This window comes from Scomber scombrus, chromosome 20 (assembly GCF_963691925.1).
Source record: "Scomber scombrus chromosome 20, fScoSco1.1, whole genome shotgun sequence".
Lineage (NCBI taxonomy): Eukaryota > Metazoa > Chordata > Actinopteri > Scombriformes > Scombridae > Scomber > Scomber scombrus.
The window spans coordinates 7499106-7524978 of record NC_084989.1 but is presented as its reverse complement, the minus strand read 5'-3'; the positions used below and the strand labels follow the sequence as shown (position 1 = coordinate 7524978).

The 25873-nt window shown below is 39.7% G+C and overlaps 2 protein-coding genes across 3 annotated transcripts; one reads left to right on the top strand and one right to left on the bottom strand.

The window, feature by feature from the left end:
• Window positions 1-1634: 1634 nt before the first annotated feature.
• On the bottom strand, window positions 1635-7555 carry LOC134002083 (leukocyte elastase inhibitor-like). 2 transcript variants are annotated; one of them, XM_062441355.1, is made up of 8 exons: window positions 7379-7555; window positions 5533-5694; window positions 4994-5111; window positions 3612-3754; window positions 2722-2799; window positions 2370-2459; window positions 2099-2279; window positions 1635-1957 (listed from the first exon to the last, which is right to left on the bottom strand). In XM_062441355.1, exons 1-8 carry the CDS (start codon window positions 7553-7555, stop codon window positions 1731-1733), a joined length of 1176 nt encoding a protein of 391 aa, XP_062297339.1. In that variant the 3' UTR covers window positions 1635-1730. The 2 variants fall into 2 exon arrangements, with proteins under 2 accessions (XP_062297339.1, XP_062297340.1); XM_062441356.1 differs by having other exon boundaries at window positions 5533-5673.
• A 3153-nt stretch (window positions 7556-10708) lies between these two features.
• snx16 (sorting nexin 16) lies at window positions 10709-25188 on the top strand. Its single transcript, XM_062441864.1, has 9 exons — window positions 10709-10842; window positions 12011-12555; window positions 13289-13375; window positions 16874-17022; window positions 17321-17390; window positions 18727-18863; window positions 18961-19083; window positions 21073-21115; window positions 22250-25188. Exons 2-8 carry the CDS (start codon window positions 12160-12162, stop codon window positions 21089-21091), a joined length of 981 nt encoding a protein of 326 aa, XP_062297848.1. The 5' UTR covers window positions 10709-10842; window positions 12011-12159; the 3' UTR covers window positions 21092-21115; window positions 22250-25188.
• The last annotated feature ends 685 nt before the right edge of the window (window positions 25189-25873 follow it).

Sequence of the window (25873 nt, the reverse complement as noted above, 5' to 3'; positions counted from 1 at the left end):
TTTGTGGTAATGATAACTGTAAATACAACATTAAATAGGGGCTTATGTTGTGTCTGTTAGAAAACAGGAGAGCACAGCATTGATCATTACATTATAAAATGTAGGTTTTAAATGTAAATTTAAAGATGCAGTGACTGACTACTTCAGCATTCATCAAATGAACAAATATTGTATTAAGTTGGTTTGGAAATTATTCTTTAATGATGGCTGACCTGCCATGACCCTTTCCTACTTTGACATAAAGTGATGGGTTGTTCCAAGCGTTACAGTTAGAGACTGTAAAGTCAACCAGGTTCAAAAACATGAATATGAAAGTACGACTATTGCTTTTCAGAATCAAAACAATGACTAGTATTACACTTCTTCAACGCTAAAAAGCTACTGTCACAGTCTGAATGAGACATGTTATCTACTGAGAGACACTGATCACCCTCAAATGATCCGAATCCTTCCTCAAACAGACCGACTGCTGTTTCAGCCGGCTGTTTTCCTTCACCACCACGCCAAAAAAGTTTTGGCAAATCAGCTTCTGAGTTCTCATATGTCAATGCGGCCACAAGCTCTTTACTGCAAACAAGCTCTTTATTGATCTATTCGTGAACAAAAACAGATCAACTGTCCTTGATGAGTGCAGGAAAGAAATGGAGAGGATAACAGTAAGGTCATAAAGAGCACAGCTGTATACCACACTCTCTGTTTCTGTGTTCGTGGCCAAATTAATTGACCGCTATTAGTGTATTAACTGTCTATACAGTATTGAAAGACAAATGAAACAAATATGTCACAAAGGGATTCAAAGAACACTTTATTCCATTTGTTTAAGCAAAGGAAACCATCTGCATTCAGTCGCAGCTGAAATACCCTTAATTCCATGTTCAGTGTTTGTATATGATGAAATTAACATACATTTACTTGCACTTTCATAGATTATTATAATTCAGTGTTTAAATATAAACATACAGCCTCAGAAGATTTTATCACAGGATCTTCTTTGGTTCTTTGGTAGAGGAGATCTAGAGCTAGACAGGTATACCCATGCTGTTAGATAATAAATATTGTAATGTTTGTTTCTATCAAATGCTGTAACGTGTAGGTTAATAACTAGACTCTCTATAAGGTCAAGTTAAGGCAATAGAGTGCTATGTGGCATTTACGTTTATACTACATATAATGAACAAGCCAAAGGAAGCTGGTCTTTCACAGTAACAGGGAATCTTCTGAAATGTTAAGTGTTGAAGGGAAATAGAAACACGCCTGCAAATGAAAGATTCTGGGAAACAATTGTACCAATTGGTTTAGTGACAGATGAGTGATTGATATGATGAATGGAATATGAGGGTGCAGTGTGTTGGACACGGATCCGCAGAACTTGGTCAGAATCTGGGCAGGGCGCCCAATGCAAAGTAGTGAGAGACAGACAGAAACATTAACCAAATGAGGTTAATGGATTAGAAGCATGAAGTGTGAGAATCCAATTTGCAACTAGAGACAGGCATAGTATCAACACTGGATCTCTTGTGCAAATGCATGTAGCCTACACAAAAGATATTAACATGATGTAAGCCCACTGAGCCACCTTATACACATTTCTTTTAAATATAGAACCATTGTTTCCACTCAAAGGGTTTCTAGAAAAGTCCTGGTGTTAAAAATATAGAAAAGGAACACAAATGAGTAGTAGAGTCCAGAGCAGCGATTCTCCATCACATTGCTGTAAAGGATTGTGGCGTTCACTCAGGGGAGCAGTATCGGCCGGCGAAGAGAACACTCATGGTGGAGTTATGTCGGATGAAGAAGAGGAACGGGTGGTCTGCTTTGAAGGTCTCGGTAATCACGGCGGCGCGGTTCGACACGACAGCACCGGTGGCAGCGGCGGCCTCCGTTCCCTCCTCGTTCACCTCCACAAAAGCCTTGTGGACGACGTTCGACAGTTCCAGGTCGTTGGCCTTAGACATGCCTGGCAGCAAAGGAGAGAGATAGTTTTAAACAAATCAAACATTCTGTGTGATAATAAAGTATGTCTTATTTCTGAAGTGCTTGTCAGTTACTTTGCTTTGTACAACTATTTTGAACAACTGGTGTGATGTTTTAGTCTCACCAGAGAAGTCGCTCTTTGTGACATCAAAAGCGTCCACAATGCCCATACTCTTCAGGACGTCATTCAGGTCATACTTCTCCTCCATCTTGAATCTAGGCAGCTCCACCTCCACTTCAATTTGACCCATCGTGTCCGGAGAAGTCCACTCCACAAATTTCTCATAGGTCAGCTCCTTCTCCAGCTGTGGTGGATACAGAATCGATTATTAGTCTGTCCAAGCAGTCTGTGCATTTGTTTACTGCATGTGTATATGTGTATATGTGTGTCCTACCTTCTCCAAGCCTGTCGTATCGTCCTCTATCTCGTTGGGTAGAAAGATGAGCATGCTGAGCTCCTTCTCTTTGTAAGGCAACTCTAGCATCTGTGCAAAGACGTTGTTTTTTATTTCATTTCATTCAAATATAATCTGATTTCTAACAAAAACACGTTAGCTGATCATCTCTTTGTTTCATAGTTATGGAAATGTTCTTAAAAGCCACAAGTCTGCTGGTTTCAATCATTGCCCAAATGGAATTGTTCTTTAGATCGTGGTAAATCCATTCACCATATTTCATTGAAATCTGTTCGCAAATTGCATGGCAGACAAAAAACAAAAGCACACAGTTGAAAAACACAGACATTACCTGGCAGTTGAGCTCAGGAATGGCGGCGAGAGGGAATTTACTTTTCTGGCACATCAGCTTCACTGGTTTAGTGTCATTCTAAAGAGAAGAGCAAACACAACAAACACTTCATTAACTGAGTCAGTCACTCTCTCTTTCACCACAAGACAATCCTAGGGGGATTTTCTGATGAAAGAACCCACACTGGTGAATCATTTCTAAACAACCATAAAAGTACAGATCAGGTACGGGAACTTCTAACTAATATGGGTGTCTGTGCACTTTTTCCTGCACCACTCAATGATTCAGTGTGTGAATAGCATTCATGTGAAAACAGCTGCGCCCTCTCACACTACAAGGACTTAACTTAGAGGTTTAAAAAGTCCTTGTAGTTGCTGCAAGTCTGCAAAACCTAAACAGTCACTACACTTTCTGTCCTGGTTTAGAATTCTCAGACTTTTTTAAAATTACTTTCCACCGGGGCGATTTCTCAAAATTTAGAAAAGGGGTGGTCAGACTATCACACTATCAAAAGAAGGAAGAAGGAAAAAGCTGAAAGTCTATAATGCTCAACTAATGTTTACATGATGTGTCATGGTTGTATAACATACATAATAACTTGAAGAAGAATTGGACTTTTCTTGTCTCCTTCAGTTTGCACGCTAATGATTTCATTTTTACTTTGCTGAGCTGTGAGCTGCAGGCAGATCAAACAACCAGCATCATAGCGATAAGTATCACTTTCAACATCCAAGCTCTCCGCTTCCATCCCAGCGTAGCTTTGTCATGCTCTACTAACACAGTTTTACTGCCAGGTAAACTGTGTACTATCATGCAACATCATTTTACAATTACAGCTACATTTGCTCCTCAGTATTTCTCCATCAAGTGCTGTCTTTGTTCAGCGTTACCTTATTTATTTTAAATTGAGCATCCACAGTAGAATCCTCTTCGAACTGCTGGTTCCAGCTGCCTTTGAAGTAGATGGCATTGACCAGCACCAGCTTGGTCATGTTGTCCACGATTTCTGGGGTCAGCAGGTCCTTAATTTTATCTGGTGAACAGTAGAGATCAACCTATTATCATCATTCAAACAGACAGACACCATGATTTCATCCAAAATTCAGGATAACCTATTATACTTCAACTAATACTAACAGATAAACTTTTAAACATACCCAGTTAAAAACTAAAGGTGATCGATCATTTTCAGTCGTTGGCCCTTAATTGTGGAAGAGTTTGCAACTAACATCTATAAAACCTGTTTCTTGTCTTTAGCCTCTTAATTATATTTATGAAGTCAGGCCTGACCACTCTGGCTTTGGTTTATTTGTAATTTTATCTGATTTTCCTGTCTTATGTATGACTGCATTGTTATTTTTGATCCTGTTTTTGTCTGACTGTAACCATCAATCAAATTACCCATCATTTGAATCTCCCTGTAAAGCACTTTGGTCAATGTCTGTTGATTTTAAATGTGCTCTATAAATATGATCTTTAATTAAATTAGGATTTGAAAACTCAGTGGTCTAATTTCCTCCAGCAGGTTGCACCATAGCCCCAGCTTTTTAGTCTTGACCGGAGAGCCACTAATAAAACTTACAGGTAGTACTGGTATTTCTTTTTTCTTTTTCCTTTTTTCAGGATGGCAAAGTCATGACCTGCACAACTCTGCCTCTGATTGGCTAGTACTATTTGCTTTGTTGGGTTGGTTAGGTTTAGGCATGAGGAGTGAGATTGATTAGGCCTGAGGTAACAATATTTATGTAGGGCAATCACAGGCAGAGTAGGGCAGGTCGTGTAGGAATTTAACTCTGGACAGATGGTGGTCAGTTGTAGAGGACTGTCTGGAACTAAAGAAACTTGAGAGACATCAGATTTCGCTCCTTACTGGAGTGAACCCTCTGGATTTCTAGATTTAGAGATAAATTAAACTGGAAATTGAAACCAGAAGAACTGGAAATACAAAACAATATTACCCTTGTGGTAACGCAACTCTATGGTAACGTGTAAATAAAACATACAATAACAAGGAACCAAGGACTGATCATTGAGGATTCACATAGGTTGAGGATACCCACTAAACAAAAAATGCCCACTAAATGTCCAAGACACTTAATTTAAATGAAATGATCAACAGCAACAAGGCCACAGTAAACTCTGAAACAAGAAGAGTGACCGATTTGAGAGATAAGGAAATGTTATAAAAGGCTATTTAAAGATTAAGTTCTATGTCAGGTAATGCAATGTAATGCATCCAATCAGTGTGATGTTTAGACTAATGAAGACCTACCTTGTGTGTTCTTCTCCACCCAACTATTGATGTTGACCCTGGCCTCTTCTGCGCTGGTGCTGAAATCCACAGACTCCAGCTCAGCGTTGTAGTGCTTTTTAGTGTCTGCTAAGAAATCCTGGAACCATGAACAACACTTTAAAATACCAACACCACAGTTTAATACTCACTCAATGAAATTATTCATACTTTTAACATGTAGCCTATTAACATCAACAATATCACCATAATTGTTTTTTCTTTTCATATTCTATTGTTCACATAACAGTCTATATCTTTTCTTTTTACTACATACTTGAAAAATTGACTTCTGAAATTTACAGCAACAGATCTCAATGCTTGTTGGAAAGCGTTCATGTTCTCAACTAGAATCATTACAACTTTGCTTTATTGGTGCTTGTAAGGAAGGGAATGGATCCAAATTGCTATCAAAGGCCATGTTACAAAGCATTTATCCACATTACATTGAATTCAAAGCTGCAGTCGCCCATTCATTCCTTCATTCATGATAAGCACAACAGGCACACACACACACACACCTCAACAAACTGGTAGGACTGCTCTCCGTACAGCCTGTTGGCGACACTGAGGGCATACGCAGCTTCTGGTTTATTGAGTTCACTCAGCAGTTGGGCGAAGCTACTGTGGATGTCATCCTCACCATTTTGGGGTTTCAGGCACTGCGAATAACCAGAGAAGACCTACATGTTATAAAGACAGTGAGCCAGTGACACCTAAAAGACATTGTATTATGTTAATATGGATCATTAGTCTTGTTGTTAGCTTATCTGTTAAATGATGAGAACACACACCAAAATAAACAGTGATACTGGTGCTCCATGCATAGGCCAAAAATAAAGTTTGAAATACTCCACATCCAACATCTCATATTTCCTCACCAGATTATAAAAACCAGCCCGATCATTAATCATTGTTTTATTGTCGGTTATGTTATCACCTTCAGCAGATACTGTGGGAGTCTGCTGGTCTGCTTTATCTGCGTCCGCAACTGCATCCTCGTCTGCATCTGTGACTGCATCTGTGACAGCAACGGCGTCGGCGACTGAACCTGCGACTGATTCGGCGTCTGTTGTGCTTCTGTTTGCTTCTGCTTCTCTGCTTCAGTGAAGCCAAGGACCTGAGGGTGCAGTTAGTAGTTAGGGTCACCATTGTGTGTGGGGAGGGGAGGTAGTGGGGGTCAGGGTTGGGTAAATTGAACAAAGACTGGTTTAAATTGGTAAGTTGTTTCCAGATGAATGATGAATTATGCTGACCGAAGCACAACTAAGGGTTTATTAGGTCTACCAACTTCAATTTGGAAAACTTTGGTTAACTCTGAATAAGCACAAAGTAACTTTAAAAGAAGCACAGGAGCATCACACTGATGATGTCAAAGGGCTGTGAATGGCTGATCAGGATGTCGATCCAAGAACATGTCCTACTTGGCTAAATCACACCGTGCAAATACTGAGACTGCAGACTCATGTTACAATCATCCCTACACAACAAAAGCATGCATGTACATACACATTTTCTTCCCCCACATTTTCTTATACTCTTTTAACGACCTACAGAGTCAGAATCACTTCGATCTGAAATTCCATATAAGGTACATCACTGTCAACGCCTACTTTAAAAAATGTACTGGCACTCTTATTGAAGCGGTGAAGCCTCGCCTTGCTCACCCTCAGCTGGTTTCATCAAATCACATCTGGCTGAAGGGTGGCTGTTACTCCATTGACATAACATTCGTTGACACTTGGGAATAAAACCAGTCTTTACACATGAGAAACCTTTTTTATTAAAACCATGTTTCAAGGTTTGCAATGTATCCAATGAAATAAAATAACTATGAAATAAATCAAATGAGTCTCTTCACTATGCTGCTGTACAACGCTGAGAGCAGTTTTACTATTCTGAATCACAACCAAAGTCACCTATGCTGTACGTGGAAAAGACAGTATGAGTAATTGATGCTTGTCCAGGCACTTTCTTCTGCCACACCCAACGCTGCCAGACAGGTTAAGCTTTTCCATGGAAAGTCTGACCTAACCCTTGTTGTCATCTCTAACAGCGATTTACACAATACCCCTAATTCATAATATTTTTTTCCTGTGTCATATGTGCTTTATTTACTGTCTTCCGTATTTCTGTTATATTAAACAGTGCATATGACTGTTTGAAACATATGCCAACAGCTTTTATATTTACTTTTTATGCAATCACTTAATGGCACAATTCCAAACCCATGCAGAACCAGATCCACACACTTGAAATTATAATTGAATGTGTGCCTGACTGAACACTTTGTTCCAAATGGGTGTATTAACATGAGAACTGTAACTTTTGAGTGTAAAGTGTGTGTGTGTTTGCTGTAGTTTGTACCTCTGACATCTGCGTAGCTGTGTTGCCCCTGGTCCCCAGCATCAACATAGCCAGGGCTGAAGAGATGCTAAAAGGAGAGAAGAAGATATTTGCAGTTTTGTCATCCTCATTCAGCTTTTTGAACAAAGCTAGGGAGAAGGTGGTGTTGGCCTTGGATAGAGGGGTTGATGGCGCCATTGTGTCTGAGGAAAAAAGGATGGGAGAGCATTATAAACTGTGCTGCAGCATATCCTTTAATCTGATATATTGTACTGTTGGACAACATTGATAAAATATCATTCCCCTGATAAATAACTTACAAAAATGCTACATCTGGTAGGAATCAGCCTCTTTTTCAGACTATACAGGTTCATGCATACACTTTTAATGAGGACATCTAATGTTTTTCATATATCTTTGTCATTAAGTACACATTTGATTTAACATCTGTTAAGAATGTTAAAGTTTTACAATTTAAACAGCCTTTGCAAGTTAAGAATACTCTTCTTCATTGGTATTTTATTTTACAACTTAGCTGTAAGAATTGAATTAAATACTTAAACAGAAGTGAAATATTACTAAACACAATAAAATCATTTGGATTTTGCTCATCAGTACTACTGTGAAACTAGGTGAAAAAGACATATATTAAACACTGCTAGTTGCATATACATAGTCTAAAGTCTTATCTCTCCTATCATTAAAATCAGGTGACTGAGTAAGACACATCCTGTACTTACTGAGGGACAATCTTCTTCCGAGTCAATGTGTGATCTGGAATGTTTCAGTTAAAGAATGAAATGTTGTATTTAAACCATTTCGCCTGACACGCCCAAGCTCAAATAGATCTGCCTGGAGCTTGAGAAAGTGTCTGGAAATCACACCCATTAGTAAAAAAAATGCACCCACCCATATTATGGATTGTGCACACGCCTTTTGCCAATGGGTGTTCCCACATGATGAGTTGATACAGAAATGCACCAAGGTGATTCAAACCAGATTTAAATACAGTTTGTGTAAAAAAAAAAGTATCAATTCAGATGCTGATCTGTGGCAGGAAAGAGTTCAGATGGTTCTTTATTAAAGTCTGTAACCATCAGGTCAATTTGAGATTATTACAGCAAGTCTAGTGAACTCAAGTGCAGCACAGTGAGAGGCAGTGAATAAAGTTGCAAAGCAGTTTATTGCTGGACTGAAAGCTGGGAAACTGGGACGAAGGCTTGGGCAAGTAGCAAGAAGTCTGGGGCAGAGGTTTTGACTTGAAACTGGGGCCAAGCAGGACAGGGGCCAGAAAGCAGAGAGCCGGAGTCAGACAAGGCAGGAGGACTGGATACTGCAGCTGGAGCAGGCTGACGTTTTTTCTGCAGGCATAAGAAAAGACTAGAACAAAGGTAAGGTGGAAGCATGAGTAATTGTGTGAACAGTCTACGATCTCTTGAAGAGGTAGAGCTGAACTAAATATCAATGCAGGACTTATAATGATGATAGATAGCTGTGGTTGCCTGACTCCTGCACACCAGTCTTCACTCTTGTAACCAGGTAAACATAAACATACAAAGGGAGTGGCTGCAGACTAGATGGAGGAGGAGGCAGAAATGAAGGGTGTGACAGACATGATGACTATGACTGACATCATCTGTTATCAATGACAAAGAGCTGCGGGCCTTTTTTTTCAGGTTAAAGAGTTTCTTCAGGAGACTTTTTTCCAACCCTACAAGAAACAAGGATCTTTACGTCACCGTTGTCTTCTGATTGTCTTCTGAAGATCAAGCTTGCACCAGCTAATATTTAAATGTTTAATGTTTTATAATTGTCTTACCCAACAATAAGTTGTGGTTCTTGCATTTCGCCAACTTTAGGATGAATTACTGCCATCTATTTGGCTGGCACATGACAGACCTATTTTCTTGTAGTTTTTCCTCCTCTGTGGCTAACAGACTGCTAACCAGTGAAATCATACTGCATTAAACTTCCAAAGTACATGTTTAGTCTCTGAGACTTGTTCAGCTTAATCCACTGACGTTATTCACATCAGATGAATCATTTATATTCTTAAACTTTAAATAATTAAATGTTTTGGAGGGGTAGGAAATGAAAACCAAGATAATCTCTACATTGTGGGATAGAACATTTGGGATTTGTTGCATGTTAGCTCAAAATTAACTTCTTAAAGTTCAGAGAGTTTTTTGCCAAATACCTTTATCCAATTTCCAACCTTTGTCATGCAAAAAAATCCAACACACACAAAGTCACGCACAGAGTGAAAGCTCTGCATCATGCTGTCCTCCTCCATTTTCAACTTTCCAACTTTCACCCATAAAACATATACATATATAACTACAGCTACATCTAGCAGAACCATTACTTCTGCACATACTACAAGTTTTCATGTTTTACAACCCACCAGTCAGGTCATGTATATAACTTAAGCATTATAATGTTTATAATGTTTGTAAGTCCATTTGCTTGACTTTTTATTTTTGTGTTTACTACTCCTAGTTCTTACCTGTGTCCTTGTTTTTTTACTGAACTGCTGTAACATGCATATATTTCCCTCCCAGGAACAATAAAGTCTTATCTTATCTTATGTTTCCAGCGTTGAACTTGTTTTCTGCAGCCAGTGTGTGTGTGTGTGTGTGTTTGTGTGTGTGTGTGTGTGTGTGTGTGTGTGTGTGTGTGTGTGTGTGTGTGTGTGTGTGTGTACCTCTGACATCTGTGTGACTGTGTTGCCCCCAGAGCATCACTATAACCAGGGCTGAAGAGATGATGAAAGGAGAGAGAAGGATATCTACGGTACTATCATCCTCACTCAGGTTCCTGATCAAAGACAGGGAGAAGATAGTGTTGGCCTTAGATCCAGCAAATAGTGATTTTTCCCTCTAAAACAAATGCGTACTTTTACTTAAAAACTTCAAAAATATAAACTTATTTATACTACTATATACTTAAACTTATTTCCTACTTATTTTTTTACATTGCTGCATTGGCATTATTTTTCCAACCACTGCAAATACCTTTATAGTATAAATGTTTCATATGTGTAACGCTGATTAAAAAAAAAAAAGATTTAAAAAAACAAAATTTCTTTGCTTCAGTTTTTAAAATTAAATCAATTTTTTTTTTTAAATGTATCTTTATCTATCTATCTATCTATCTATCTATCTATCTATCTATCTATCTATCTATCTATCTATCTATCTATCTATCTATCTATCTATCTATCTATCTATCTATCTATCTATCTATCTATCTATCTATCTATCTATCTATCCTTGCTGTTGACAAACATTATGTGTGTTGCAGCGCCCCCGCTTGACTGTTTTGAAGCACTGCTGCTGTCGTGGTCTGAATTGAAAGCAAGCTAACATGAGCAGATCAGGGGAGGAGATAAGCGGCAACAGGACAATCAGACATACGACATATATATGTATATTATAAACCCATTTTCCTGAAGGGAAAACATATTGTCTAATTGTCCTCTCACGGTAAGTCAAAGTCCTTCATCTTAGCTTTTGTGCACAGTGCCTCGTTTATACTCTATTAAGTTAGCTGTAAGGTTAGCTGTTACGGTGACTCTAAAATAACGATATTTATAATGAACTGTTTCGCCTCATTTGCTCTCCCAATGCAGACTTTACTACAGTCGTTATGGTTGTATTACTGCTCTAAAGTTTTATCGAGCCAACAAGCTAGAAAAACGTCTCGCTTCACTGCAGTTCCTCTCAGCAAGTCATCTGGCCAGCTATCCTAGTTAGCTCGCCGGCTAACTTCACCTATAAAACGCTTGTGTCATTTACTTTAAAACACCTAACTTGACTTAAAGTAAGGGACCGTCGTGATTTTGTTGTCGTGTGGACGTTCAGGAGCTCTTTTCATCATTTTTTGAGTGCACCAAAAGCTGCAGGAGTCATTCAAGAGTGAGTGAGCCTGTAACTATATTTATGTTTTTCCATCTTTTTTTTCCATCTGTGTTTCATTCGTCCTCTGGCGTTAATATATATATGACATTGGGTTTATTTCTCTTTGTTTTGCTCCTTTTGTTTTCATACAACCTTCAGTAAAAATGTGCATTGAGCAGCCTGTTAATAGGCTTTCCTGTGCTGCCCATATAAAGGCGCACTGCTGGCTTCTCTAAGCTTCATTGCTGCTTAATTCATTAGTTTGACAGGTAGCTGGAAATCTGCCAGTCTGAACAGTAATCAATGTCAGGCCTTCCTCTGCCCCCCATACTCACTCTTCCATGAAACCATCATGCAGTCTCCTCTTCCTCTTGTCTCAAATCAAAAGCATCATGGCTCATTACTAGTGGCAGCAGACAGTGGAGAGGGTCACACTTTTGTATGGGTAGAAGTTAAATCAATTGTCACACTAATTACTAACTACAGATCTTAACAGGCTTTTTTTCCATCATGAATTTTTCACATAAATGCGCAAAACCATTAATAATGAATGGCATGGGGCTCTGTCAATAATTCATCTTGCCCTCAGAGTCTGGTACACTTATTTTAGAATAATGATCACTAACAGATTTTGCTCCATTAGTGTAAGTTTAATTGTGTAGATCCTATTATGCAGTCTGTATTTAGAAAAGTTTAAAGTCAGCTCTGATCATGATAAATGCCAAATAATTCTTGTTTGTTTGTTTTTCTACAGGGTGTTAGGAGTCTTCGTCGGCCGCTCGGTGTGAGCATCACTGCTAGACTCCGTCATCGCACAGGACCACTGACGCAGTTTGTCACTGTGTAGGTGTGAAGCATTGTTGACTACTGCGGTGGCGGGGCAGGAGCTCACAGCTCAGGAAGATGGCATCACCCTTCGTGCCTGTCCCAGTGCCCTTGGAAAGAGTCCTGTCTGGAGGTAGGAACAAGCTGAGGCGGCCTCAGCGAGCGTCATCGTTAGGCAGTGTCTCCAGCAGCTCGGAGTCCTCTTCCCCCATCACCAGGTCAGCAGGGGAGGACCACGGGAGAGGATTAGGTTCCCAGCGCCAGTCCCGCTGCATGGAAAGGAGTCTGACCCCGCCGCCGCTCCAGAGCCCTGTCACCCAGGCCAGGATGAACGGGACTCATGAGAACTCTGTGGTGTACTCCACCTGCCCTCGCTCCATATCGGACCCTGAAGGGAGCCAGCAAGTGGAGGAGAGACCCATCACCCCAACTTTGCTGGGATATGAGGTCATGGAGGAGAGGGCCAAGTTCACGGTACTAAAACTAGAAAATAGCTAACATGACATCATGGATCTTGTGTAGTACCTGTGAGACAACTCTCCAGGAATGGGCTCTTAAGTTTAAAATGCTACATTATGTATCGAAATGCCCAGATGTTATCATCCAGTGTTAAAAACAAACATTTAATCAAGCGCAGCTATAACCAGAGGTCACTGGATACTGTGTTGCAGCAACAGGACAACACTTTTTTTAGAAGCTAGGATTGGCATGCTCGCTGACAGGATATAGATATGCTCACTGTGGGTAAACACAGTGTGACACATGTTGAAAGAAGAGCTTCATGTCAACATTGACTCAGCATACAGAGCTTTATGATCTTGATGCAAATGATCTACAAATGCTTTGAAAATAGCACACGATTCTGCAACTCCAGTAATTAGAAACAAAGTTTTTCAACTGTAACTCTGTTGAGGAAAGAAGAGGACATGAAACATTTATTCTGATATTGTAATCCACCATATCAGAGAACGGTTGTCCTTCATATCACCTCAGCAAAGACGCCAGTGTGACTTCATCTCAGTTTCATTTCAGAGTGTTGAGAGAGCTGACTTCATATTTACTGTTCATTTTTAAGCAGGTGGAGTCAGCATAAGGCTAATTCTCACAAGTTCCCCTGGAAAAAGGGAACAATTCCATATCTCTGCTGTCGTAAACAAGGTGTTAAGATTATGTGTGTGTGTGTGTGTGTGTGTTATCTCTGCTGCAGGTGTACAAGATCCTGGTCCGAAAGACTCCAGATGAGAGCTGGGTTGTTTTTAGACGGTACGCAGACTTCTCCAGACTCAACGACAAGGTGTGTTTGGGTGTGTTGTCTGTACACATGTTTGCGTAAGTCTGTCTGCCATGAAAGTACGAGCCGTCCCACATTTCAAGCCTATCTGATCTCCATTTTTGTGCTCCTCTGCCCCCCGTGTGCAGACACCACTCTCGGCTGTCAACCCTCTGCTTTCGGCGTGCTTTCTTTTGTTTTTCGGGCGCGCTTTGGAAGTGATTAGAGCAGCACAAAGAAGCCCACTGTTCCCAAACAGATGACAGGCCCGAGCCAACTAGGGGACCAGGTCTCTCGTGATTTCGGGGAAAAAAAACAATTAGGTCACAGATTACAGAGGGGAAAAAAAACATATTGAGCCATGTGATGACAGGATAAAAACAACCTATAATAAAAAAAGATGAAAGTTATGAAGCTACAATAAACAAGCACATTATCTCTGCAGGCCGCCAAAATATGAATAAAACTTAATAACGCAATGGACGGTTAAGAAGCAGGTGGAACTGATTCAGATGCAGTAACCCTAGAATGGAAACACCCTGCATTCAGCATGGAGGGAGTGGACCGAGGAGGGGGTGTGGACATCCTTTCCCTCCATTCTTGTGGCTTAAATTCCACAGAGGCAGCCGAAACGTACAGAACAGGCCGTGCTGAATAGTTTTTTGTTGTGGATGTAACTGTAGAGGCCTCATCGCTCATAACTTTTAACTGGTTGGAAATGTTTCAACATCAGGTGCATTTGTAATTTGGAACAGACGTTTGGAGGAAAAGTTTATTTCCAGTCATCAAAAAAAATGTTACAAGAAGCACTGACGTTACAGATATTTAAGAGGACTTCCCTGCTGCGTTTAATCCTTACATAGAGGCAAGACATGCACACGTAATTGAGATAAACATACATGCCGAACACGTCAACACATGATCAGGCTGCGTCCACACTGTGTTGCTGTGCCAAACATTGTTTGTCTAGTAGTTTGGACCTCACCCAACACTCAGTTAATGCTCATGTCTCAGGCTACCAAGCGTGAAAACAAGCAGGCGTGCACACATGCGTACACACACTATTTCATCTCCTGCTGAGTAAACCGACATATCAGGCCTGTTATTTAAACAGCGTTTCACACCACATGCGATCCAAAGTGCTGTAATACATGCATCTTTGTTGAGGTTTTATGATGTTTACATCATATAGATGGGAGCGCAAGCCGAATTGGAAATAGGCACGATCAGCTGAAGAAGAGGCAGTCAATGCAGGACTATGAATAGTGCACTGAAGAAGTAAAACAGAAGGCTAATAGCAGCTCAGGAATAAAGTTTGACTACCTGTAGTAAAAAAGTAACTTCAGTCCTAAATCATTACAGCATCTCAAAATCAGGACATACAGTCTATATGGATGAGAGCAGATTCTACAACAGAGAAGTTCTCACTAAACGATATCAGCCCAATTATAAACAACTGTTGTTAGTTAGTCAAAATCAGGTCATTTATAATGATATGTATCCTGAGGGTGGACCTAGCAGTCATAGGCTGTGTCTAATCTAATGTGATCCAATACAACAGCTCTGCCATAAATTCTACTTCTACGAAGCTTCTACATTTTTAGTTTTTTGTCGACATTGTCAGTAAGGTGATAATTCTACTTTATGTTTATTACTGAGGTCATAGTAGGTGATGATGTACTGAAGAAGAGCATTATATTGAAAGGAGTTCCTAATATTTTGCCCCCTTAATGTATGTTAATGGAGTGGACAAAATATTAAGAACACCATTCAGTAGAATGCACCCCAGTACACCACCACCATCACTGTGAACTCTATGAAAGTAGAATTATCACATTTCTGACAAAAATGTAGTTTAAGTAAAATGTAGAATTTAAAGCAGAGCTGTTGTACTGGCTTGGATTAGTTTGAACAGGTGTATCTAATAAAGTGGCTGGTGAGTGTAAATATATTCAGGTATTTACCCAGATTTTGCAAAGACTGTGTCCGAAATCACTCCCTTATTTAGTCATTCACTACTCCCCACTGAACAGTTTACTCATGTATACACAGTAGGGTCCAAAAGTCAAAAGACCACTTTCCCAAAGTGATATATAGGTTGTCCCACGCCACTTCATGTCAAGCATTCAGCCTGCCCACTGAGCAGCCACAGGGGAACACCAGGGCTTCTGAAGTCGTCTGGTTTCACATGTATGTGCGGTTCATTCGAGGGGTATCAATAGAAGCAATGTTTCTTCTTTTTTTTTTGCCCCCCAGTTCCCATGACTGTGGGAACAGTTTGGGAAGAAAGTGCCATACCAACATTCCAATGCAATTTACATCACAGTTTTTCAGAGGCCGTGGCGCTTTTAGCTCTACACTTATCTTATTAATACTGTATGTGCTCCTTCTTTAGTGTTAGACACTGAAACACAGTTTTCTCTGCATTCTGTTTGTGGAGCCTACACGCACGCATTCAAGGGAGAGAGCTGAGGGCCTGAAGAATAAAAAGAAATGGAGAAATATACTCTATAAATAACAAGATGTTTCAGTAAAATGTTAAACAGGGACACAGTGTTGCTGTTACATAGTTTGTCCACTAGAGAGCATTAAAGTTTTCTAGTGTAAAATGTGCTTCATACTGTACTATAAATCTTTGTCACAAACAGTATCAGCTGAGCTCCACCTGACAGCCGGGTGTCACTGCATGGTTTGTTTTACTAGATGATCGTACTAATGCACGTAGGCAGAGAGGGTTAAGAAATGAGTCAGTTTAGTGATAAAAGGAGACTTGGATTGATGTTTCCTATTCAGATTTAAAGCTCATTTTCACTTTTACTACCGTGAAAAACATCTGCTGGTTCTTGCTAAGATCTTCAGCCAGGATTCTTCTACCTGTCTTGTCACCAAAGGGGACGGGGCCTTCTCGGTCTGGGCCCCTCAGCTGTGGAAGTCGCTGCCTGAGCATCTCAGACGAGCAAAAACAGCTTCACTTTTTTAAACCACTTTGTAAGACTCACTCTTACACAACGGGCTTTTTATAGCTTTATTGAACATATTCCTCATCCCCACTCCTTCTTTATCCCCTCTCCTTCATTCTCTCTTCTTTTATCTCTATTTTATGGTTTTTGTTTTGGGTTTACCGTTTTATGGTCCAACTGCAGACTCTGCAGACTTTTAGTGTAACTATTGCTCTCCTTTATGTTTTATTTTATTTTATGGAAAGCACTTTGTAACATTGTTTTGAAAAGTGCTATATAAATAAAGTTATTATTATGATGCTGGTTTAGCCAAATGAAGCAATTTATAATGAGAGGTTTATTTATGATTATTTTTTCTATGCAGGAAAAAAAACAATTGGAATTTTGACCTTAAAATCTGTATTGACCACAATGTTTATTTAGTGAGGGTTCAGGTTGTAGCTGAAGGACAGCAGTCATATATTCTTATTTGCTTGAGCACTTCATTCAGAAGTACAGTGTGTCAGGATTCATGGAGCAATAAAAGATACTGACTGTGTGTGTGTGTGTGTGTGTGTCGTAGTTAAAAGAGATGTTCCCCGGCTTCCGTCTCGCGCTGCCTCCCAAGCGGTGGTTCAAAGACAACTACGACAGCGACTTCCTGGAAGACAGACAGTTGGGACTACAGGCCTTCTTGCAAAACCTTGTTGCACACAAGGACATCGCCAACAGGTACAGTATGCAACACCATCAATCTGTGTTTTGTTATATTAAAATGTAATTAAAGTCCAAATATGTTCTTTCGAAATAGGACAAATAAACAACAAAAATAAAAGAACTCAAAATGTTTGTGTTATGCAGAAGTTCTGATGGTTTATAATTCTCGGATCATGTCGTTTGTTATGCACAACAGATTATTCCTGCATCAGGCTGTTTCATAAAGTCATAGTCATATAATTAAATGTTCTTTCTTTATTGTGTTTACTGGCCTTCAACAACATGCACACATTATTTCTCCTCTCCTCGACAGCCTGGCAGTCAGAGAGTTTCTGTGTCTGGATGACCCACCCGGACCCTTTGATAGTCTGGAGGAGAGCAGGGTGAGTGTGTGTGCATGCTATACACGTGTGCCCGTGTTTGTGTGTGTGTTTTGTTTTTACTGGTATCCGTGCCTGGGCCTCATCAAGAGCTTTTAAAGAGGATTTGTTCTGACCTTCATGTTCATTCACTTTTACACATAGCCCTCCTTTTTGTGTTTAATATCATCTTGACATTTTACCATTTACAGCTGGGTATTAATAGTTTTGAAAATCAGCCATGTTGTGTCTTTTTACCCTGGGAAGAAAGTATAGAAACTTCATCAAGCATTAAAAGTTCACACACAGTTCACCAGATGTTCAATTTAGCCCAAACTATTAATGTTAATGAGGTGTTCATCTGGTCTGTGTAATGTGCCACCAAATAAGATGTGCTGCTGCGCTGTTTTATATACGTCTGCAAAGCCAATAAAAATCTGGAAACTGGATATTGACGGCCGCAGCGAGGGCATTGCTGCTCTTCTGCTCTCTTTACATTGGCTGAACTGTTAAATGCAATTTTCCCAGATGTTGAATCCAGACAATTTCCTCCCTCCTACCATATTTTGAGCCTCCAAATAAAATCACCTCAGAATACATTTTGCATACACATGCAATTCTTTTTGTGGTTTGGCTTTTCCCGAAATCTCTCGGGTGTTAAAACCTCTTTCTAGTAAATGATGCATTGCAGACAATTCCCACAAAGAAGAGCTACACATCCTAAATATCCACATTAGATTTGTTGACTAACTCTAAAGCCAAATATCTCCTAATTAAGTTCATTTTATCGAAGCAGAGTTCTTGTAAGGGTTTTAGTATTAGGACCACATTAACACACGTTCTTAAGATGTGTGTATAATCAGCAAAATAAGAAATAATTGTGTAAAGTATAATTGTGGAGTTACTACCAAACCTCAGCTATGATATTGGCTCTTTACATTGACAACAAAATGCTCTGATATTTGTCAATACGACAATACATTCAGTTTTAATACGCTTCATTCCTTGCAACCAACAGGCTAGTTAAACAATCCAGAGTGATAAATAATGATGTTTTTCAATCAAATTGAATGTATTCTTGGATTAATATCGCTAAACAGCCATAATCTGCTACATTTTTTTATTTTCTTAATTAAAAATAAAAATAATTTTAAAAAAGTAAAATTTTTAACACATTTTTTTAAGCCCTAATTAGGTAGAGAGTCACAAAAAAACATAAATTGGAAGACAAGGAGGATATAGTGTAACTGGTGAAGGCTCCTATGTCCCAAACTTACATCCACCACTTTTATTTTTTGAGTCATTGCTCCTGTCAGAATGAAGTATCCCTGTGTCGTCTCCTCTCATCCTTCACCTCCAGGCGTTCTGTGAGACTCTGGAGGAGAGCAACTACCGTCTCCAGAAGGAGCTGCTGGAGAAGCAGAAGGAGATAGTCTCCCTGAAGACGAGGCTGGAGGAGAGGGAGCAGGCTATTCAGCTACTGGAGAAGCATATCAAGTCAGTAGATAAGCAAAAACACACTCAGATTCTGCACATACGGGAATAAGGATTACTCACTTACAGTACTTAATATACAAATTATGTTTGTGGTCAGTGGTGAGTGTGTGAGCCCAGAGTCTCCATGTGATCTGTCAGCTCAAGGCAGCGAGAGCAGTGCTGATGCAGATGTGGAGTCCTCTGCTGCAGAGGCTGATCAGGACATGACTGATGAAACCAGGTAAAGAACATACACACACACACACACACACACACACACACACACACACACACACACACACACACACACACACACACAAACACACTCTTTACATTAAAATATTTATGCTAATTTAAATTATTTTATAGTATAATTTTAAATGTAATTTTATCAAACTAGTTCCTTAACATACACACTAGTGCCTGTTCTAGATGATGGTTTTAATCATGTTCAGGTTGTGATATTTAACACAATCTGGTTATTAAACTCCTTTTATGACTCTTAAACATTATGCAGGTTTCTGATGCTGTGTGCAGGACTGTCATTGGCTCCTCAACATCAGACAATCTGTCATTTCTGTATGCTTTATTCTGTACATACTATGAGCATCGGACTTTCTATTTCACAGACCAAGTTTTATGATCTAATATTTATTTTAATTTAAACTTTTCCTTCATTACACAGCTCGCAATGCACTTCACATTAAATTTAGTAACAAAATGCTTCCGTTTTTAACCAGTAATAGTGTTTTGGAGGTCTGGTTCACCTGTAAAATGTCACTGAAACAGACTGAAACGAGGCTCCGCAGGTCACTCACTCACTCACAGTGCTCTACCTTCAGGGTTTTTCAATTAGCAATCATGTGGATTTATTGTGGATGATGTCTGGATTTTCCTGGCACAGGGCGCCAATTATTTTACTTTAATTTCAGCATGAAGCCTAAATCTTTGTTTTTTATGACAGTCTATCTTATGTAAAACCCACTGATTTACTGGCTACAACATGAAAATAATAGTCCGTATATGCACACCTGCACATATATTCACATAGACTGCATATATATTAGCCTTTTATCCGTATCCTGAACCACAGGGTCGCAAATTAAGTGGCAGCCAGCAGGTTAATGATGATGATGTAAGGGAAGCTACAACGTGTGACAGACTTACAACAGTACATCACGCATCTGAAATTAATCACAATATATTTCTTCTTCATCTTTGCTGTCCCTCCAGCTGGTGACTGCACTGATAGCTCCCAGCAAATTTAATACAGCAACAACAACAGTCAAACACATCTAATGCTCAAAATACAACAGCTAAACTAATCTCAACTTTGAATCATCAGCCCTCACTACCTGTCATTCTCCTTTCATTCACTACCTTCATTGATCAGTTCTCACAAATCTTACCAGCTTCTCCTCTCTAAAGCTACTCCCAGTGTATCAGCTTGAACTGTAGACAATACAGAGATACTAAAATAGTTTATCTTAATTATCAGATATACTCAATGGCAAAGCATCTCATAATCTGCAAATTAGGGGTCAACCGATTTGTTTTTTTCAGGGCCGATGCCAATACTGTTTATTAATAATTAAGGAGACTGAATTAAAATTTTGGTGTCAAAATTTAGAACGCACAATTTTAACATGAAATGATTCTTCATGTAACAGCAAAACTCGGATGACAAGCCTTTATTTAGTTTCAGTTATTTTAAATGCAGTGGTGGAAAATGACAAAGTACATTTACTCAAGTACTGAACAATTTTGAAGTATGTTCACTTTGGTAGGATTTTAAATGCAAGACTTTTACTTATAATAAAGTGTTTTTACATTGTGTTACTTATACTTTTACATAATAAAATGATCTGCCTCACCTTTGAAACGCAGCTACACCAGAGCTGCTTCTGTCTGCTCTGTGCCGTCAGCAACATGCACAGTTGCCAAAGTTGCAGCAATTCAATAAGAAAATATTGATAATTGTAACAATACTGAATATCAGATTCATTAATCTGATATTTAGCAGTCCGACTGGTCGACCCCTACTGCAAACGATGCTCAGACATAAGTGTTCATTTGCAAAGTCTCACTGTTTTCTGAAATAAGATTCAAGCCAAAGGGAGAGCTTTAGATAACCCAAACCCACAGAAAAGTTGATTTCTATTGCTTTCTTAAAGTATATTTTTTTTCCCCTTCCCTTCCTCTGTGTTTTTTTTACCTTCATATTCCACAGTGGTGCCGCCCCAATCTGAAAACAGAGCCCAATACCATGTGAGGTACTCCATCAACCAGCCCTGCAGGCTAACTCAATGGCATACTGTCTTTACATATCCTCTTCCCAGTAACATGCATCCCGCTGTTCACTGCTGCTGTACTATAACGGAGGTGTCCTATTTTTGTGGTGTCAGGGTGTGAAAAGGGCGGATTCGCATTTTTTCTCAAAGTCTGGCCGTGAATCTGATACGTGAGTTAAGATGGACTGGGGAAAAAATGCAAAACTGCCCTGTCAGTGCGTGCAGTCAGGACGTTTATTAAGGTTGGGGTCAGTTCATTTTCAGTTCACCTGATTTGTGGAAATTGCTACGATCTTTTCATACTGTTGCCATCATTAATAAACTGAAGTGGCTTCTGTTATTTATAAGGACAGATTAGCACGCCACAATTTCAGTTTTCATAATGCGGTGTAACAACACCAAGCGAAGTGGAGCTTTGAAATGTGACTCCCACTTTTTTGAATCAGTTGACCTGAAAATGACTTGACCCCAGCTGTCTGTTGTATTCATGGTTCTGCGATGTTCTGTGCTCTGTTCTGTGAATCTTTGGGCTGTGCCACACTGCTCCCCTGCATCCCATGTGACTAACGCACCTGCTGTTAGCGCCTCTCTTCACATGGCGATGTGCGCTCTCTATCTGGGCAATTGTACTGTAGGTCGTCGGATGTCAGGTTTTCCCGTTTCCTCTCCGCACCTGACAAGTCTGGATCCAACTCTGTTAAAAATGATATCATAACAGCACTAAGATATTGGAGTTTATTGTCTTGTAACTTACAGAAACAAAGATTTGGATCTCATCTCACAAACTAAATGATTTCTGATATCTATCCTGCAGTCAGAGGTGGGAGAGAGTGAAAGGGAAAACCTGTCTTCCTGCTGTGTCTTCAGTGGACTTCTTCCTGTAACTTTCTGGTGTTGGGGCATTAACATGTTTGTATCTGTCTCTTCCCACATGGATGGCTCAAAAGTCAGTCTACTCCAGCATCCCTCCTCTACGTTTCCTCTTGGATCTTCTCCGTCTGTCTGGCTTCATGTTGTCTGTCCACAGTTCTCCATTCCATTTGACTCCTGTGAGTTAGACGCTGAATGTGTTTCCCCTCTCTCTGTCTATCTCTCTCTTTCCCTCTCTCTCTACAGTGGCAGGTGCGAGGTCCAGCCGGTGCGATCTTCCGCCTGTTGGTGCGGACCATCGATCAGCGCCTCTCCTCCGGTCATCCAGGTCACCCAGTTCTACCACCAGAAGCCTGAACAATAACAACCAACACTGCTTTTACTCCATCTCCTCCTCCTCCTCCCCTTCCTCCTCCCCTTCAACACCATGCGTGTTTCAATGTCCTTTCCTTTCCTCAGTATCCCATCTGTCATTCTTTCTGCCCTCTCTTTCCCCCTGCCCTTCACCTTCTAGATTGTAACCACTGTTTCACCTTCCCGTCTTGGAGTTGGATCTGTGAATAGGGTTAAAAGGGAGCAGTTCTGTACTGCAAAAGTCTGATTCGCTCATATTTCCCTCAATAAGGTGGGTCGTGGGATTTTTTATCTGTCACCTACAGAAGATTCTGGAGAACACATGCCGCTTCCAATAAGAACAAAATCTGGGATGACATGGATATACTTCTCCGAACCTCATCCTTCTTTCTAAGTCCTCCTCTTTCCCTGTGGCCGCCAGATTGGATCAACGTGATCCCGTGGCAACAAAGCCAAAGTTTGGCTTCCTGACCAAAAAAAAAGAAAAGAAACTTGAAGACTCACACCACTGGGTGGTTTGATGACTTACACATTAGTGACAATCTACAGAAAAATCTAGAAGCATCTCATCAGAGAAACAACTACCCCCGATGTGGCTATAGAAATAAGACAATAATCTGACTCAGGATTAGCATTGGTAACCAGGTAGGTATGACAGAATATCGCTCTCTTTCTGTGCGCAGGTACTTCCACGTCACCGCTTTGTAACGCCGCTGACTGCCGTTAAGGGTATTGCCAGCTCGCCCGTCTCAAGAAGCTTTGTCGTGTGTTTCTTTTTTTTTTTTCTTTAAAAGCCTACATTCCTTCATGTCTACAATGCTGTGCGTGATTTGTGGTAAACCAACTGCTGCAAGAGACAGTAAAAAACATCGGTCACATACTGTACCAACATAGAGCCGTGGACATGCGGCCCGCTGTTGCTTTTTAAGGAATGTAGTGGCCAATGTGCGCACTAATCATGTCAGTTTTCCTGTCACATTCCACAGTTTCTTACACACACACACACACACACACACACACACACACACACACACACACACACACACATGCTTTCTCAAAATATCCTGATTATTTGCTTTTGTGGGCCTTGATTATTATGATTAGTTAAGCGCATAAATATTCACAACACAAGTCCTCTTCTGGCACATTGCCTGTTAATAGAGTGTAGACCAGGCCTGGACTTGTATAGTCTAATAATGTAATGTGATGTGGGTATAATTAAAGGGTCAGTTCACTTCATTTTACAAAAAGATACATTTTTCTACTTTTCCCTACTATACAGATAATCCACAAACCTCACTTTTGGCAGTTTTCACTGGAACTGCGTTCTACTGGGGGGATTAGTTCCTAATGATACTGATGTCTGGGGTTAAACCAATTGTCCTCTGAACATGAAAACTAAAACGATCTGTAAGACTACTTAACCCCAGAGGTTAAGTCAGAAAATATTTTAGCGATTTGGGTGAAGTAGCCCATCAAAAAACTCAAAGCGTTACTAATTCGTTAATTTGGAGATGAACGTCAGCTTCAGCGAAAGAGCGCAGATGGATGTCCCCTCTCAATTAAATGACACATAATAGTGCTTATTCACCTGAAAGAAATCCAGAGATTATGACCTAAGAGATGATGGAGCCACATTACTTAAAGTTGGAAGAAATTAGAAGTTTTTTTTAGCAGAACCTGTCTCCTGTTTTTTTTAATGATACAGTCCAGATTCACTGAAATAAGATGCAAAACCACAGTACTGGTATTTCAGGAAAAAAAACTGTGTGATGTAGCAACCTGTAAACACTTTTTCAGCCTTGTTGGCCCGGCATCAGCATGACAACTGTTGCCAGGTTAACACATCACCTCCCCACCCCAAAAGCCATATTTTAAGACTCCAAATAATCCTCCAGAGGCGGAGGTGTTTTTTCTTTCTTTCCGTGCGTGCTGACAAGCTGTTGTTTGTCACTCTTCGATAACGAGTAATAAAAGAGTGTACCTGCAGCTTATATTGAATCGTTTTCAAATCCCAGGCCTGGAAAAGGGTCACGCAAAGCACTTTATGGATGAATGGCAACACATGTTTGCTTGGATACGATTTTATTATTTCACTTGTACAAGACAGAGAAACGTGCCTTTTCAATCACTGAATCTGTCTCGACCTCCAACTGGAACTGACGTGTTAAAATGTGATTTATGTAAATGGAATTTTGTTTGTCTTTTTGTCTTTTTTTTTCTGTAAATCCCCCTTTCATGCATAATTCTAAGTGCCTTAAACATCCTTCACTTTCACTATTTCTTTTGATGTGTTTCAGTGGCTTTATAGGTTTGTGTAGGACATGAAACTGTTACACCATAATGGAAATAATGTTTTAAATGACACTCATATTGTATATATATGTCGTTGCTTGAAATAGACCGAACTGAAAATGTTTTTGTAATAGCTTTGTCTTAGCTCACATTTACACTAATAGTTGCACTATAAAAGATTTCTATAAAAATGCATTTGGTATCACTATTAATTATCCTGGGTTTAAAGGGATAGTTCACTGAATACACCCGATCTGGAATGAGTGCTGTAGATACTGTAACACATGCTATAGCAGAGATATTTATCAGAAAGAAATATTTAATTCACACACAATTAAACGTGGAATGACGTACTGAATACACATGTATGCTTCCTTTTAGCGCACATTTGAAGTCTCATGGAGTCGGATCGGTAGTAGTTTCTGCTCAAGGGAAGAAATAAATGGTGATGTTTGATGAATCTGCTGAGATGTGGGCTTACAGTTACAGTATGACCTGTTTTTAATGTGTGATGCTTTCAAGATGTAATAAATTCTTACCATGAGAAAAAAAAACATTTCCTTCCTTGACACTTTTTAGAATCTCCTCAGCTGTGACCCCCCCCCCCCCCCCCCAAAGATACAGCTTTAATAGCGCAGCAGTTTCCTTAACGAAGGAACTATGTGCATAATTTCAAAGCTGTAAATACCCAATGGCATCCTTTTCTTTCCGGCTCAGCTTTTACAACACATCTAGCTTTTCATAGGGTTTTCCATGCAGATGTTTTTTAGTAATTATTAACATTTACGTCTAGGCAGTATGATGGACCATCAATAAATCCGACGGTCATTATCTTCTTAAAGACCCTGTTTGTGTTGTGTTGGTTTCGATGAAATTTGGTCAGGGGCCAAGGAACAATTAAGAGTTTTTTATGCAGCTTATGTAACACCGTGCTGTCATTTATATGTTATTTTTAGCCAACTATAACTATGTTATAGTTCCTATTTTTCCATTTTACTGCTTGGATGAAAAAGAAGCCAACATTGTAAGAAACACATGCCAATTCCTTAGAAGATTTAGAATTTTTGGTACTGAACACATTTCATCCATTCTCTACATTTAGAGGTAAAAACATCTTTTTTTTATTGTTTTTATGCTCAAACTTAAAGATGACATGTTTTAAGACGTTAAAAATGCTCTGCTCTGAACAATAATGTGTGTCTGATAAGAAAGTATAATTGC